The 18254-nt window shown below is 44.6% G+C and overlaps 1 protein-coding gene across 1 annotated transcript in view; it reads left to right on the plus strand.

Moving 5' to 3' along the window:
• Nucleotides 1-1493: 1493 nt before the first annotated feature.
• PTK2 (protein tyrosine kinase 2) overlaps nt 1494-18254 on the plus strand; it is a gene marked incomplete at its 5' end in the record, with an annotated part of 172637 nt that continues 155876 nt past the window's right edge. The window contains one exon of the mRNA XM_084260376.1: nt 1494-1593. Within this exon, the coding sequence (XP_084116502.1) occupies nt 1494-1593 (100 nt within the window). The remainder of the gene's footprint in view (nt 1594-18254) is intronic.

The raw sequence follows: 18254 nt of genomic DNA on the forward strand, positions 1-18254 counted from the left end.
TGACAAGCCACAAAGCACGGATTTATTACAATAAAAGGGTTTGAGTTGAGATTGAGCCTTAACAATAATTAGATGAAAATGTGAAACTCATTCACGTAATTATCTTAACTTGCATCCCAAGACGCTCATAACATCCTAAATACCCCAATGATATTTTTAGCCTACTGTAGTCTAGAAGATGTTTGTATGCTAATGGTGTGGGTGGGAGTGTGTATTTGAGGGTACGGTACAGGGACAAAGCTTAAAACTCTATTAGTACCCGAAGAAGCAAATCTGCCTTAGATTGAAATGGTTAGATTTAGATTAAACTGTTGAGTGTTACTGATTGTAGGCATAACTTCCCTTGTGTTCACTTTCATTTCAGTGTACTTTCTTTTTGGGAGGAGAAACTGGCAGTGAAGTATTGCATCACCGTAATCTGGGGTCACAGACAGAGGCAGTTGCTTCAAAGTTCAGGGCAGACTGGAGCTGAGGAGTTGGTAGACATAGCTGACAAGGAGTTGTCTTGATAAAAGCCAACAGAAAATACACTAAGAATTTGTATTGTCTCAGTTGGAGGAGACAAGAAGGAACGTTTAACACCATCTTTGCCTTGCATGCTTTCTGGACCCTGCTACACTAGCAGTGTTCAGGCTCCACTGGTATTTGCTACACGTAGTAAAATTAACGTTAAACCAAGGAATCACAGAACTTGGACACTACATGTCCTGATAAGGTCTCACGAAGTTCAGGGTCTGACTCACTGGGAGTTATGGTTAAATAGTGCATAGAGGTAGCTGGAAACAAAGCTAAACCAAAGCTGTGCTTCGCTTTTACTAAAGCTTCCATGTCACGAGGAGGGTAATAGTGATGCCTACTGCAGTGTGTCGTAAGTGGGGTAATGGAAGGATTGGATGAAGCTGGGCTTCATCTGAGGCAATTCTGTGGGTCACAATGAAGCTGCTTCCCAGAAAGTAACTTTTAAAAGCAAGGAAGAAAAAGCTTTTTTAAAGAAAAAGCAGGTTGATGGCATCTGGTGTTGAGGCTCGTTAGTACTGGGGGGTATCAGTTTGCTCCTGTGCTGGGGGGTGACTACAGCAGGACTAGCTGCTTCCAGAAGATGGGTGTGTTGGGCCATGATCAAGGTATCGATTTCCCTCCCCCACCCCCCCAAACTCCAGCAATTAAAGTGAATGAAAAACAACCCTTCCCTCTTCCCCTGGTTGCCTGTGAAGTGTTCTCAGGACATAACTTGTGGGAACTTTCCTCATCTTGCCTCTTCTGTCTCAGAATGGAGAACAGGTCCATAATGTCTTTTTATTCCCATTGGGGGAAGAAGGGGGATGCTGGGAGTTGCATAAGAGGACAAAGGCACCAGCACCTTCCAGGTTGCCAACTGTAGCGATTTCTAGAAAAAGCTGCACCTCAGCCTCCAAAAAAACCCATCAGAATTAGGACAGATGAGAAATAGCTTGTGCTATATTTGTCGTTGAATGGTGGCCGTTCCTTAGTTGATGAATACTCTGTGTACTGTTCACCAGCTTAACCTTAGGGAAATGAAACGGATCTGGCCTACTTTGATAAGGGCTGTGAGATATCTGCAGTCAAAGAAAGGTAATATAGTAATGATATGTTTAGTCTGGATAGCTTTATTCCTGCTCTTGGGCTTTTCTAGCAAAGCTTTAGGGTTACCTGCAGCAAAAAAAAGGTGATATAACTTAAGTATTTTGTAATGCCTTAAAAATGTGATCTTGATGAATATGTTTTATCTATAATGTCTTTCTAAATGGTCCAGACTCTGTTTGAATGTGACAGGTTGAGCTTTGTGTGTGTTCAGGGTGATCTCATAGCAAATGTGGGTTCTTTGAAATGTTTCAGGGGGGTTGTGTTTGTATAGAGTGTGCTTCCTTTTTCTTCTTTAGTGTTTTCAAATCTGAAATCGTTAATCTTAGCGATGCTGGGTGACCTGATGGCAGCCAATTCAGTCTGTAGGACTGCATTAAAGGAAGCAATAACACTTGCTTGCTTTATAAAGTATTCATGTAATCTGTGTATGATACAAGCCAGGTTTTACCTCCTCTTTATGCCAAAGTCGGTCCTACAGTAGCATTACTGAACTCAGCTGTTTAGTCTGAACCTGCACCTTCCAGGTTTGAGAACTTTTTGATGGTCAGATGAAGGAAAAGTGTGTATGTTGTTTACTGGCATATTTCTTCTCAGCAAGCAAGTCTGTGGTACTTCAGTACCGATAGAAGACAGGTATTTCTGGCTGCTTCCTGCTGCCCTCCTGTAAGTAATTTGAAATTTAAAATCTCTGATTGTTGGGGAATAAACAGCCTTGAGCTTGGTTACAGCTTTGGGGACTGAGAGAACAGTGCTTGTCTTCCAGCTAAATACTGAAATTTGTCCCAGTATCATACAGGGGTGTTTTCTTTCTGACTTGATCAGTAGACTGGGGAGTTGCTTTAAATTTTACCAATTTTTTTGTGTATGGTGAGTGATCGTATTGAAAGGCACTGGGTATATCATCATGATGATACTTTTACTGCTGGCCTTTTTTCCCTGAGTTTCACCATGGTGTGTGTCCCATTTTAAGTTTACAAAATACCTTGGTGAAAGAAATGTAAGAGTTAAGTAGAGCCAGACAGCTCTGCTGAATAGCTGTGAATTATCCACCCCAAGGAGGAGGAAGTTCCTTGATTATCTTCCATGAGAAAGCTCTGTTTAATCACTCTGACCTGATGTTAGTTTTTATGTCCTGTAAGTAGTGAAGGGTGAGCATGGTTCTTTAATTCAACTGTTCAGATTTCCATGAAAAGATCTATACTGTCTTAAGATAACTGAGCCCAATTCAGTCCAAAACCTTAAACTGATTTAAAAAAAAAATAAGAAAAAACCCAAACACATTGTGAAACTTACTTAATCAACTAGGAAGGAGTTTTTATCCTATTTATTGCACTCTGTGAATGTTGCAATCATCTCTTAAAGTGATAAGCAATCCCAGGTTAAATGTTTTCTTTCTACTGATGATCGTGCTGCTTCTGGAGGTGTGTTCAGACAGGACCTGCTGGTGATCTGTTGAGTATAAGCAGAATAGTTGGGTACAAACCAGTGAGTAATATAGGTGTAAGGGGATGGTTGGACTAGATGATCTTGGAGGTGTTTTCCAACCTTAATGATTCCATGAAAACAGAAAAGTGAGTACTGTTTCTTCTTCATCTCCATCTAATAAGTCTTTATTGTTTTGCTAACAGAAATACTTGAATGGTCACAGAATTGTAGGGGTTGGAAGGCACCTCCAGAGATCATCAGGTCCAACCCCCCTGCCAAAGCAGGGTCCCTAGGACAGGTCACACAGGTCGACGTCCAGATGGGACTGGAATATCTCCAGAGAAGGAGACTCCACACCCCCTGGGCAGCCTGTCCCAGGGCTCTGTCACCCTCACTGGGAAAAAGTTCTTCTGCGTAAATATTCAGTCTATTTTTTAGGGATAGTGGTGGAAAATGAGTAAGGAAAGTTGCTCGTACCACAGAGACAGGCAGATAAAATACTTTCCAAAAAAAAAGAAAAAAATACATCTTTTTCTTTTTGTTTTCCACAGACACTGTATGTAACATGGAAATACAGTATCTGTTGTCTGTTAAGAAAGAAGAAACCCATTTGTTAGTACGAGTGGTCTGCTGCATCTTCGTAGTTGGCTCCAGTTGATGTGACTGAGGGTAAAGCACCCACCCCTGCACTTCATGAAGTCTGGGAATGCCATCAGGTGCTTTTCCCTCAGTTTCTGAGGGCATAACAACTGGGAAGAATCTAGCCTGTCATTTGTGTGTCCGTTGTTGACTTACTGTATTAGCTGTATCAGTTGATGTGCAGCATCAGCTGTTTCCTTCCAAACCATAAATTTGTCTAAGATTTTATTAAACTTTATGAATTTCATAGAATCACAGAATCTCATGAGTTGGAAGGGACCCATAAGGGTCATCAAGTCCAACTCCTGGCTCCACACAGGACCAGCCAAGTCAGAGCATGGGACTGAGGGCATCGTCCAGATGCTTCTTGAGCTCAGCCCAGCTCGGTGCTGTGACCACTTCCCTGGGGAGCCTGTGCCAGTGCCCGACCACCCTCTCAGTACAGAACCTCTTCCTAACATCCAACCTAAACCTTCCCTGTCTCAGTTTCATACCATTCCCTCAGGCTCTATCACTGGTCATCCAAGGGCACCTGTCCCTTTGCTCCCCCTCATCAGGAAGCCACAGGCAGTGATGAGGTCTCCCCTCAGCCTCCTGTTTTCCAGGCTGAACAACCCAAGGGACTTCAGCCTCTCCTTGTAAAACGTGTGCCAGACCCTTCCCCATCCTTGTTACCCTCCTCTGGAGCCTCTCCAATATTTTTATGTCCCTCTTGTACTGTGACACCCAAAACTGCTCCCAATGAAGCTGGTGAAGCTGCATCAGTACAGTGCAGAGCAGGTCAATCCCCTCTCTGGACTGGCTTGCTTGATGCTCCCCAGGACACTGCTGGCTTTCCTGGCTTCCTGGGCACGCTGCTGGCTCATGGTTAACTTGCTAACAATGAAATTTAGTGGCTTCTTAAGCTGTGAGATTTGCAGACCCTCTTTGCAATTCCCATGTGCCTGCTTTTCTGTTGGAAATTTTGTAGAAGAAAGAAAATAAAGCTCCTCAAACCACAAATTTTCAAAGGCAGTTGAGGAACAATTCCTGAAATGTCTCTGTGTTGAAAAGTGGAAATGAGAGTGGCAGAAGCAGGGGGGCTTCTTCAGTGTAAGGTACAGCATATGCAGCAGCATTGATGTGCACAGCTAGGAGAGCACCAGTGCATTTCCATTGGGGTGATTTGTTTCTTATTCAAAGACTGGTGGGACAGAAGATAAAACTTGAGATAAGGAACAGGATGGGTTTAAGCCCCAGGGGAGCATTGCCTGTGCAATGCAGATGTAGGATCTTATCAACTGTAGCACCTCCTGAACCCTCCTGGAGTTAAATTCTGAGCTGCCTGGGAAAAACTCAAACTCAGGCAAGGAAAAAGAAATGTTTTAAATGTCCTTTTGAACGTGTGTGAGGAAAAGGCTGAAGGGCAAAGTCTAGAAGTCAGCAGCCAAGGTGGTTGTGGAGGTGTCAGGGTTGGTTTCTTCTCTGGGTGACAAGCAATAGGACAGGAGGAAATGGCTTAAAACTGCGTTGGGGGAGATTCAGGTTTGACATCAGGAAGAATTTTTTTACTGAAAGGGTTGTCAAGCATTGGAATAGGCTGCCCAGGGGTTGGTGGAATCAGCATCCTTGGAGGTATTTGAAAGGCATGTAGATGAAGTGCTTAAGGACATGGTCAAGAGGTGGACTTGTCAGGGTTAGGCTGTGGTTGGACTCTTAAGTGATCTTAAGGGTCTCTTCCAACCCAGGTGATTCTGTGATGTAGAACAGTGCATTGATTGAAGAAATGAGGCATTTGTGCTGAGAAGTTCAACAGGAGTTTGTGGCCTCAGTTTCTGATTCAGTGTGTGTTTGAAATGCTTTATCCCCAGTCACGCTGTGTGGGTGTGTAGGTATTTATGGCACATACATACACTGAAGCGCATGTGCACGGGTTCAGCACCCTTTTCTTACCCAGTTAGCATGGCAACAGCTGCACTACTTTGAAATTAGCACCCTTAGATATGGAAGATGATCTTTTATCTGCTTTCAATGTGGCTTTAGCCATCACAATTCTTCATGTTCAGTGGTTATTGGAAGGACCATCACAATGAAATCAGCTTTTCTCACTGGTGGTACATTTGTCAGAAACACATCAGCTTGTCTCAGTCCTTCCACTTGCTGAAGTGTTGCTTAAACAGAATAGTTGCAAATTCATGTTTTGTAAAATTAGTGTGGTGTGTCAGCAAAGAAGATACAGTTTTAATTAATTATTAGCCAGGAAAAAACCTCCCTAATATCCTTAAATTTGTGACCTGATAGGGATTTGTTCATGGTAGTCAGTTAAAAGCTAGAGACATAGAATCATAGAATAGTCTGGGTTGGAATGGACCCCAAGGATCAGACAGTTCCAACACCCCTGTCACAGGCAGGGACACCAACCTCCAGGCCTGGAGCTACACAAGGTTGCCCAGGGCCCCAGCCAACCTGGCCTTCAACACCTCTAGGGATGGGGCATCTGCCACCTCTCTGGGCAGCCTGTTCCAGCCCCTCACCACTCTCTCTGTAAAGAACTTCCCCCTAATATCTAATCTAAACCTTCCTTCCTTCAGCTTTAATCCATCCCCTTGTCCTGCCATTGTCTGCCCTTTTAAAAAGTTGATTCCCCTCCTGTTTCTCTGCTCCCTTCAGGCACTGGAAGGCTGCAATGAGGTCCCCCCGCAGCCTTCTCTTCTCTAGGCTGAACCAGCCCAGCTCCCTCAGCCTCTCTTTGTAGGGGAGCTGCTCCAGCCCTCTAATCATCTTTGTGACCTCATCTGAACCTTCTCCAACAGTTCCCCATCTTTCTTCTATTGTGGCCTCAGGTCTGGACACAGGACTCCAGCTGGGCCTTCACCAGGGCAGAGCAGAGAGGGACAATCCCCTCCCTGTCCCTGCTGGCCACCCCTCTTCTGACATCTTAAATTAATTTTATCCATTAGGGTAGGCAAGCCCATGCAAGCGGTTGAGTTCTATAAACCAGCACGGCAAACAAGGCAGGGATAAGGAAATGTCTTTGTAAATGTTCTATTAAAAGGAGCCTGAAGTACAACAGATCATGAATGTGTTTAATTATAGGAGTCATAAAAACACTGCAGCGTTCGTAAAGGCTTCGTGGTGTTACAGGGTAAACGGGATCGCTGGAATATCGGCTTCTGGATCCGCTTGGAGAATTGATGGTGCCGATTTTGTGCTGCCAGGTCCTAGAGGCCGGGGATCGCTGAGCTTCTGGAGTGAACTGGTGGCTGCCCAACACTTGACACAGTGCTTTGTTTACTGCCATATGTAAAGGAGGGTTGGAGTTTCCTCTTCTGATGTTGAAAGTAGCTTAGCAGAGATGTGAGGAAAAGAATTTCTGGGTGGAATACAATCCTGCTGAGTCATTTCATTGAAAATATTCTGTAAACAAAACCCTTCCATAACCAAGGTTTGTTTCTTGGCCAGAAGAGAGAGGGCTTATTACTCCTCCCAAGCATCACTGCTGCTTTCCAAAATACTGCTTCCCTTGCAAATGATTTGAGAGCCATAAAACTAAGCACCAGGGATTTGCTTTGTGGGGATTTTTTTTTTCTTTTTAATTTATTTAAATTGGACTCACTCTGCAAATTAAGTATTGTCACTTGCTTTACTTCTAAGGAAAAACAGCTTTTTCCATGGCCAAAGTCTCTTCATCCTGATTAAGTACAGGAAGAAAATCAGTGTGTGACCTTCAATTCTGCTGTTACGTGGTACAACTCACAGCAACTGAAAACACTTCAGTGAAGAGCTGTGGAGGGTGTTGTATTGGCAGATGAAGAGCATAATAAACTGGAGCAGGGCGTTCTGACAGATAAACTTTGGCTTCAGTTTGATGACCTCTCTTTTTGTCAGAGGAAATTGTCTTAACTCATCTTCTGCATTCAGAGTTTGACAGTTCAAATGTGGGACACAGGGAAATGGCCACCCTCTTTTCAGTGGTCTGTGGGGACAGGACAAGGGGCAATGGCTGCAAGTTGGAGCACAGGAAGTTCCACACCAATATGGGGAAGAACTTTTTCCCAGTGAGGGTGACAGAGCCCTGGGACAGGCTGCCCAGGGGGTGTGGAGTCTCCTTCTCTGGAGATATTCAAGACCCATCTGGACACTGACCTGTATGCTATGTAATAAGGAACCTGCTTTGGCAGGGGGGTTGGACCTGATGATCTCTTGAGGTCCCTCCCAGCCCCTATGATTCTGTGATTTCATCTAATGTGAGCTGAATGAGCCCTAAGGGATGTGGCAATTCCCTTTCAGAAATGGAAGAGGTATGGACATGCAAAACAGTAATGGAAAGCTTTTGCTTGTTGAAGATCATAGAATCACAGGTGTCCTGAGTTGGAAGAAACCCCTAAGGATCGAGTCCAGCTCCTGGCTCCACACAGGCCCAGGCAAGTCAGAGCATGGGACTGAGGGCATTGTCCAGATGCTTCTTGAGCTCAGTCAAGCTCAGAGCTGTGACCACTTCCCTGGGGAGCCTGTGCCAGTGCCCGACCACCCTCTCAGTACAGAACCTCTTCCTAAGATCCAAACTACACCTCCCCTGTCGCAGCTTCATACTTTCGGCAGATCATCTTCACTGTCGTGTTCCATATAGTGTGTGATACACTGGGGTTGTCTGACCCGTGATTAAAGGATGGTAATGCCTTTCTTTCATAGGATCACAGAATTTGCAGCCTTTAGACGTTGTCTAGTCCAACCCCCCTGCAGTAAGCAGGTACCTCTTGCTCACAGATCAGGTCGCTCCAAGCCCCATCAAACCTGACCTTGAATGTTACCAGGGATGTGGCTTCCATCATGTCCCTGGGCAACCTGTTCCAGTGATCCACCACCCTCGTATTGAAGATTTTTTTTTTCCTACTATCCAACCTAAATCTCCTCTTTTCTAGTTTAAAACCATCACCCCTTGTCCTGTTGCTCCATCTCCTTGTGAAGAGCCCTTCCCCAGTTCTTTCATTGGGTGCTTTTTTCCCTAGGTCCCATAAGAACCTGGCCAAAGCCAATTCCACTTAAAATAGTCCGTAAACCCAGGCTTCTCTTCCTTTGAACCGTGCTGCTACTTGATGAAGCTGGGCTAATTAATTTAATGCTGGTATTTGGTCATGGATTCCTGTGCTGGTTGAGTTTTCCTCTCTTAATAAGCATGTAAAGGTTATTGTAGCAAAGAAATTTTTCATTGCAAGTAGTTGCAGGGTGAATAATGGTCTGAAGTCCTGTTAAACCTTTATTTCTAGGGAGGAGGATGGGAAGGAACTGGATGTATTCTTGAAGCTTCTCAGCTGGCTTCTGAAGATAAGGGGGAATAAGATTTAAGGTCTTCCCATAGACTTTCTGCAATTAATAATGAACATTGAGCAATGTTCGTTGCTGAGTAGCAACTGCAATTGCTGAGTAGCAAATGCCATTGCTGTTACAGGGTGATACTAGAAGGAATCATATTCCTGAAATCCTAGTGTGTTCAACTCAAAGGAGGTTTTGTCCGGTCTCTGACATGATGGTTGGTCAAGATAAACTGAAGAATTGCAACAAAGATACTTCAGAGTGAAGCAACCTTTTCAATTTGGCCGATTCCCATCCAGCAGCTGGCATTGCCACTCACCTTGAACAGCAGCTCTTTGTCCATTCAGGTGTTTGATTGCACCAGCTTGAGTCACGCTGGCAGAATGAAAGTGATGAATTAAAAACACCTCTGATTTCTGGTTGTGTATAGTTGTACCTGTCGAAGGGAAAGCGTATGTGTGCTGGAGACACCCATCCCAGCCCTTTACTGGAGGGTAGAGGAACTGCTGAGCTGGCAGGGGGTTGTGTGTGCTTCACCCAATGGCGCTGGCTGGGCAGTGGTAGATACTACACCCCTTTTACTGTTTGGATGGTGAAAAAACAGATGATTTGTACCCCAACCTGTTCAGCTTATCTGAGCAAGGTGCCCTCTGGCACCATGCAGTGCTACAGGCTTGGGGGAGACTGGCTAGAGAGCTGTCAGGCAGAGAAAGACCTGGGGATGTTGGTTGACTGCAGGCTGAATATGAGTTAGCAGCGTGCCCAGGTGGCCAAGAAGGCCAATGGCATCCTGGCTTGTATCAAAAACAGTGTGGCCAGTAGGTCCGGGGAGGTGATTGTGCCCCTGTACTGGGCATTGGTGAGGCTGCACCTCGAGTGCTGTGTCCAATTCTGGGCTCCTCACCATAAGAAGGACATTGAGGTCCTGGAGTAAGTCCAGAGAAGGGCAACCAGGCTGGGGAAGGGGCTGGAGGGCAAGATCAGATGTTAGGGAAAAATTTTTTACTGAAAGAGTTTTGAGGGCCTGGAACAGGCTGCCCAGGGAGGGGCTTGAGTCACCATCCCTGGATGTGTTTAACAGACTTAGATGAGTAGATGAGGTACTTAGGGATGTGGTTTAGCATAGGACAGGAATGGTTGGACTTGATGATCTTAAAGGTCAAAAACTTTGTGATTCTGTGATGTGGGATGGACAGACAGCTTTGGTGCTTCTCTGTTTTATCAACTAACTGTACCACAGGTAGGCTTTTCTGCATGGGTTTCTAAAGCTCTGCCTCCTCTATCAAGGGGTTTTGCCCCGTCAGAATGGGAGGACTCTTAGTGCCTGGGCTTCTCTTGTACAGAGGTAGGAGAGTGACATCACAAGTTTGGTGCTCAAAGTGAGGAATTTGCACTGTTGTGCTGTTACTACTAAGTTCCATCAGCCACGCTGCTTTTATTTTTTATATACACTTACACTATAGATCATATAATGTAAAATATTACATATTTGAAATAAATAATACTTACAAACTAAAGAAGCAGATACAAGGTGTCATCAGTGCTTGGATAGGAAAACACCCATTACTTGTCCTTTCCTGCAAAGGCTTTTTGGGACTTGTGTAGGTTCTGGTTTGATCCAGCACTGAACAAACTTTTTGCTGGTTTGGGATGTGCTGATCTGGTGTTACTGACACGAGCTGTGTGACCTGCACTGGCCTGGGGTGTGGGACATGTTTGAAGTGCCAGATTTGCACATCTAAATGATACCTAAATCTTTTGTCAGTCTAGAGGTGCAGTAAGAATTCCTTTGGAATATTGCTCCTATCTGTGACATCTCACTTCTCAGAGCTCCAGATGCCACAGTTTAAGTACACTATCCCACAGTGATGGAAAGCAAGGTATCGCAGCAGCACGAGCTGTATCTGTGGCTACCTGATAATTCCTGTGTTCCCTCCTTCAGGTTGTTTTCTGAACTCAGGGTTACCAAAGTTCTTACTGAAAGGAAACTGGAATTTCTTTCCTCCAAATTTCCTGAAATGTGAAGGGAAAGGAGTTACTGCTGTTTGTGCCTGGTGTGTCCTGCGAGAGAGCAGTGGCTGCTATGAGAGTGCATGGGGCCAGGCTGGAAATAAGGATTATCTAAAATCAGAAGCAGCCACATCCTGGATATACAAAAGGTCACGTTCATTATTCCAGCTTCAAGCTGTAGGAAAAGCCGGTTAGGTTACTTGGTGTGGCCAGAGATGCGACTGAACTATGTGACACCTGGGCTCCATCTGAAGTGGGGTGGCCAGCAGGGACAGGGTTAGATTGTCCCTCTCTGTTCTGCCCTTGTGAAGCCCCAGCTGGAGTCCTGTGTCCAGAGCTGGGGGCCCCAATACAAGAAAGATGTGGAACTATTGGGGAGGGTCTAGAGGAGACCACGAAAATGATTTAGAGGGCTGGAGCAGCTCCCCTACGAAGAGAGGCTGAGGGAGCTGGGCTTGTTCAGCCTGGAGAAGAGAAGGCTGTGGGGGGACCTCATTGCAGCCTTCCAGTGCCTGAGGAGAGCAGAGAAACAGGAGGGGAATCAACTTTTTAAAAGGGCAGACAATGGCAGGACAAGGGGGAATGGATTGAAGTGAGGGTGACAGAGCCCTGGGACAGGCTGCCCAGGGAAGTGGTGGAGTCTCCTTCTCTGGAGATACTCAAGACCTGTCTGGACGCCGACCTGTGCAGTATGAGCTAGGGAGCTACTTTGTCAGGGCGTTGGACTTGATCTCTTGGGGTCCCTTCCAACCCCTATGATTCTAAAGGAGGGAAGGTTTAGATTGGACATTAGGCGAAAGTTCTTTCCAGAGAGAGTGGTGAGGTGCTGGAACAGGCTGCACAGAGAGGTGGTGGCTGCCCCATCCCTGGAGCTGTTCAAGGCCAGGTTGGATGGGGCCCTGGGCAGCCTTGTGTAGATCCAGGCCTGGAGGTTGGTGGCCCTGCCTGTGGCAGGGGGGTTGGAACTCTATGGTCCTTGGGGTCCCTTCCAACCCAGACCACTCTATGATTCTGATTGTGGGAACTGGTGAGCGAGCCCATGTATGGATCAGCCGTGCTGCTGTGCTGTCCTCTCAGCAGTGTTACATCAGGCCCTTTCCACCAAATGTTTGTCTATGAGAGGGAAAGGGGGAAGTAAAGTGTATGTAGTACTTCTGTAACTATACTGCAGCTAATCAGAATGTTTTACTCTCTTAATTTAATACTACTTCTTGCTTTTTGCTGTCCCTGATTATTTTTATACTCTGAGATTTCATCTAGCTACATTTGAGGAGTTGTTCCTCTATGCTAGTCAACAACCACGTTGCTTACTGACAATGTATGTGAAGAACAACTACTACAGAAGAGGATTTTATTTTTAACTGCTAACATTTTATTTTTATGTTTCCTGGTTAGATGTTAAGTAGAAAATAATTGAGTTGCTAAACATTGCCTGGGAAGTAGCATGTGATTTGAGAAAGTTGATGCTGTAGTGTAAAGAGGATGATGCAAATAGCTGTGAGCATCTGCTCACTTCTTGTGGAGCATTAGTTCAATGATTTAAATAAAAGCAGAGTGGGTTCTGTAAAGAAGAGTAAGGGATGAGAAAAGAAATGCAGTTAAACACTTCAAATCATAGAACATGTTAGGCTGGAAGGGAGCACCAGTGACCTCTGGGAAACCTGTTCCAGTAATCCACCACCCTCATAGTACAGAACTTTTCCCTAATATCCAACTTAAATCTCCTCTTTTCTGGTTTAAAGCCATTACCCTTTGTCCCATTGCTCCATGTCCTCATGACCAGTTCTTCCCCAGCTTTCTTATAGGCACCTTTCAGGTACTGGAAGGCTGCTATAAGGTCCCCCCCAGAGCCTTCTCTTCTCCAGGCTGAACAAGCCCAGCTATTTCAGACTGTTTTCATAGGAGAGGTGCTCCAGCCTCCTGATTATCTTGTGGCCTCCTCATCTTGGTCCAACAACTCTATTCATTGCCATAAATTGAGAGTTTTGTTTCCATCTCTCGTATATCTGATGGGTCAGCCCCGAAATAATCATATGAAACAGGAGGTCACCAATAACTTTTTATGACTTATCACCATAAAATTCTTGGAGATAATATTTTTTCCTTTTTCTTAGCCTTTCCTTGCCCCTTCCATCCAATCTGCGCACAGAGGATTAATACTGCTCCAGCTCTGTTGGAAATAAAAATGCTTTCTTGTTCTTATAGTCCGATGGGAAAAAGACTTCCCGGAGCAGGCAGTAGCTAGGATGTAAGCTGCTCTTCTCACAAGGACAGTCAACCCACTGTGATGCAATAAAACCACTCATAAAATGTGTCCTTTGAGACAGGTTTTTTACAGGTTTGTAGGGCCAGGTCCTGTGTGCTTCCTCCTTCCTTGTGTGCACGTAGATATTCTGGTGCTTATCACCTGGACGTAAATATCCGGGTGTATTCAAATTGATTGTTGTCTTGGAAATCCATAGGTCTGGCTTGGCAAAATTAAGCCCAAACTGATGAAGGATGGATCCCAAACGCTTCAAGCTGTTGATTTATTCTTTTTTTTTTAATTATGGCATATATTTTCTTTGACTTTGGGGGTATGGTGTAACTTGGCACTGGATTTTTAGGCTTGTTGCTGTGCCTACTTTCCCTTCTCACTCCTTCCGGGCCACAGAGATGCTGTTTGTTCTGTCACAGTGAACTGTTTTATTTAGCCTGGAAGAGTGGGTTATATAAATGTTATAAACCCTTGATTTTTCAAAGTTCAGAGTTTTCTGTCAAAACATCACGTACTTAAGAATATCCCTCAAGTAATTTGGTACATCTGTCTCTGATCTTTGTTGTGATAAAAGCAACAAACAGGGAATTGAAACCTTGCCTACAAGATGCCCTGGAAGAACTCACAGACCCTTTACAAATGAATTTCTTTGTAAATACCTTGTGTTTGTACATACCTCTGTTATGCCTTGTGATGTAAAATCAAGCAGCAAAGGAAATCTGTATATTTCAAACGGAGTACACACTGTGCAGCAGCATCTGATCAGTTCAAAATGAACCTAACAGAACAATTGCCATTGTTAAACTCATGAGGATTGGAGGATTTGGTCCTTTTCCCAGACATTTTTCTTCTGGATAAAACCAACAACTCTAATTGCAGGTGATTTTTTAATATGAAGTCTTTTGAAGGTGAGAAGATGAAATAAAGGCAGGCACGTGTCATAAGTCCTCATTTTAAATACTGTTAGAATAACTGGTCTGTTCTTGCTGTTCTTAACAAGTAACATCCAGTGTAAATCTGAAGAGAAACCGAAACAAGATTTTTGTGTGGTTTTGCCATCAGTTGTCTTCCTGTCTGAAATGTTGGAGCTGCAAGTTGCCTTTAATTAAGGCTCCATCTCTAGAGGCGTTGTAAGGCCAGGTTGGATGAGGCTTTGGGCAGCCTGGTCTAGTGAGGGTGTCCCTGCCCATGGCAGGGGGTTGGAACTAGGTGATCTGTGAAGTCACTTCCAGCCTAAGCCATTCTATGATTTTGTGAAAATAGGAAGACTTTTCAACTGTCTAGTTTAAAAAATATCAACCTGAGGTTGGGGGTGAGGAAAGTCTTCCACAATTTGAGTTGACTGTAGAATCTTGATGGAGAAATCTTGAAAGTGATCTTTAGCAAGAGCTTGGTGTAGAGAATAGTTAAAATAAGTGGGTAAATGGGGAAGGCTGTGCTGCCACTTTTGCAGTGAAGAAACAACAACATATTTTTCTGAAGGGTTTTTCCTTACCCCAGCAACCTTTTTGGGTCTATCTTGCTATGAAGTTTGGTGGTGAAACAGTCCCTGCAACTGAAGATCTTGCTGGGAAAAGAACAAGAGTGAAATGGGGACATTCTAAGACTGGTTCACTGACATCCTCAATGAGGACTCAGTGTTGTACATTAATGAATGGGAATTTGTTGCTCCTCAGAGTTTCTAAATAGGTATTTTTACAGTAAATGAAAGATAATGGCTTGGGGGGTGGGGGGTGGGAAGGTGGTGTTGTCTCTCTGTGTATGTTCTTTTTTGTTTACCTGAAAGGGGTAAACCTCAGTATCACAGAATCACAAGGTTGGAAAAGACCTTTAAGATCATCAAGTCCAACCGTTCCTGTCCTGTGCTAAACCATATCCCTAAGTACCTCATCTTAACTGCCTTTTAAATGCATCCAGGGACCGTGACTCAACCCCCTCCCTGGGCAGCCTGTTCCAGGCCCTCACAACTCTTTCAGTAAAGAATTTTTCCCTAACATCTAATCTGACCCTGCCCTGGTGCAGCTTTGTGCCATTTCCCCTTGTCCCATCTCCTGTCACCTGGCTGAAGAGACCATCACCCACCTCTCTACAACCTCCTTTCAGGTAGTTGTAGGTGGTGATAAGGTCTCCCCTCAGCCTCCTCTTCTCCAGGCTGAACATCCCCAGCTCCCTCAGCCGTTCCTCATATGATTTGCCCTCCAGCCCCTTCCCCATCCTGGTTGCCCTTCTCTGGACTCACTCCAGGACCTCAATGCCCTTCTTATGGTGAGGAGCCCAGAACTGGACACAGCACTCGAAGTGCAGCCTCACCAATGCTGAGTAGAGGGGCCCAACCACCTCCTGATGTTGAGTACCGAGTACAGGGCACAATCTCATCCCGTGTGTCTCTCTGTACTCACAGTTATATTGGCAAAATATTCTTTTGTTCACTCTTTCAAGGGGGAAAACTTATTTCCTTCTGGAGAGTGAAAATAATCTGCAGTTTATTTCTTCAGAACAAATCTCATTAACTCTTAGTGTCTCGACTTGTGTACAAGGGATGTTGGCACCACATCTGACAAAGACTGACAGGAAAGTAGTATGGACATTGTGTCCCACAAGGGCACTTCCTCCTTCTTCAGGTGGAACAGAAATATCTGGAAGCCTGCCAAGCTCTGCTTTTTGCTCTTCACTTCTCTGATTGCCTTTTTTCAGTGTCCATCGTTCTTCGAGTAGCAATGAGAGATGAATGCAGCTGCATTTGAATGAGTTTTTCCTCTTCAAATGCCTGTTATCTGTGAACCTTCATTTGCTCAGTGAAATGCTCCACAGCTGATGAAAATGTAACAGAAACGTTTCAGACAAATGCTGAGCATCTTTCAACTGCACTTTGACATCTAAAAAACCATAGGAGATAATTAAAGGTTTAGTGTCCTTATGCTGCCATTGGCTGTGCAAGGCACGTTTTCAGAGAATCTCCTGAGTTCAAAGGGACCCATAAGGGTCAATGAGTCCATCTCCTGGCTCCACACAGGACCAGACAAGTCAGAGCATGGGACTGAGTGCATTGTCCAGATGCCTCTTGAACTCAGTTAATCTCAGTGCTGTGACCACTTCTCTGGGGAGCCTGTGCCAGTGCCTGACCACCCTCTCAGTACTGAACCTCTTCCTAACATCCAACCTAAACCTTCCCTGTCACAGTTTCATACTGATCCCTTGGGTTCTATCACTGGTCCCCAAAGAAAGGAGATCAGCACCTGGCCCTTCACTCCCCCTCATCAGGAAGCCACAGATCATGATGAGGTCTCTCCTCAGCCTCCTGTTCTCCAGGCTGAACAAACCAAGGGACTTCAGCCTCTCCTCATAAGGCTTCCTCTCCAGACCCTTCCCCATCCTTGTTGCCCTCCTCTGGATGTTCTCCAATATTTTTGTGTCCCTATTGTACTGTGGTGCCCAAAACTGCACCCAGTGAGGCCGTTGAAGCTGCACCAGTGCAGTGCAGAGCAGGTCAGTCCCCTCCCTGGACCAGGGGGCCTTGCTGTGCTTGATATTTAAATTAATCTTTTTCCTGTAAATTTCATATTAGTTTCTTGTTCTATCCTGTCTTCAAATGGTTTCTAGCCAAAAAAAAGGTGCTAGTTTTAACAGATCATGGGGTGTTTCTAGCACCTCTTTAAATTCTGATCCCTGACTGAAGATGCATAGATGGTGCCATGATAGTGAACTATCAGATAGTGAACTATCAGATGCTTTGTTGGTTTTAGTGCAAATTCCAGGTGCTCATCACAGCTTGGCCTGTATCAGAGCCAACAGCCTTCCTTGTCAGTCCTGTTCTCAAGGAATTTCATCAACGTCTGCCCTTTCCAAATGATTGGAATTAAGAATTTCATTGGTAAGAAGGTCTCAAAGGATAAAACCTCCTCTTGTACCAGAGCTGCTCTCTAATCTGTTAGTAAACCCTCAGCTTCTTCAACAATTACCATTTCCTTTTGAGTAAACTTCTAATTAGACTTTTTTTTTCCCCTTTCAGACTGTGCCTTCCAGGCCTTCAGCTCATGCACTGTCTGATCTGAACCCAAAGTCAGGACAAGCCTTAAGCTTTAATAATTTTAATTATAAAGGTTCTAGAGATGTGAAGTTCTCATACGCTTTTGGGAACAGGTAAGCTTTCTGTACCTGGTTCCTCACATACGTCTTCCAGTACCATCATCAAGTTGCATGTTGTAAAACATCAGATTGATTAATATTTTTTTAAGAAGATACTTTTCTCTCTGGATGCTCTAGCAGCAGTTAATCGTCCAGTTTCCAAACATTTCAAACTGGGAAATTGCTGCAAGATAAATTGCTTCTGTTCCTTCACTGTCAGGAAGTACATGAATGATTTTACATCAGTCACTTACTAATTACTAATTTATGTCTGTCTTACAGTCAGTATGTTATGTACAATCTTTTTACATCTGTTACAAAAAGAACACTTTTAATTTCAGTGAAGTCAAAGTAAAAAGTTGTTTTTCATAAAAAGGACATTGAGATGCTTGAGCGTGTCCAGAGAAGGTCTACAAGGCAGGTGAAGGGCTTGGAAATACCTGTTCCAGTACCTCACCATCCTCAGAATGAAGAATTTCTTGCTAATACCTAATCTGGATCTACCTTATTTTTAGTTTAAACCTGTTTCCCCTTGTCCTGTCACTCTACTCCCTGATAAACATTCCATTTCCAGCCTTCCTGTAGCCCCTTCAGGTACTAGAAGGCTGCAGTAAGATCTCCCTGGAGCCTTCTCTTCTCCAGGCTGAACAAGCCCAGCTCTCTCAGCCTGTCTTCACAGCAGAGGTGCTTCAGCTATCTGACCATTTTTGTGGGGTACTATGGACTCGCTCCAACAGCTCCATGTCCTGGCAGAGCTGGATGCAGGACATGAAGCTGGGAAAGCAGCTTTATGGGGAAATAGGGGCCAAACCCACATGTGTTTGGCTGTGATAGCGCGGAGCCACAGTCCCTTATTTCCCTTAATTCTTAATTTCTGAGAAATTCATTGGTTCTACTTTAT

The sequence above is a fragment of the Gallinula chloropus genome (genome assembly GCF_964237585.1).
Source record: "Gallinula chloropus genome assembly, chromosome: 2".
NCBI classification, from domain to species: Eukaryota; Metazoa; Chordata; class Aves; order Gruiformes; family Rallidae; genus Gallinula; species Gallinula chloropus.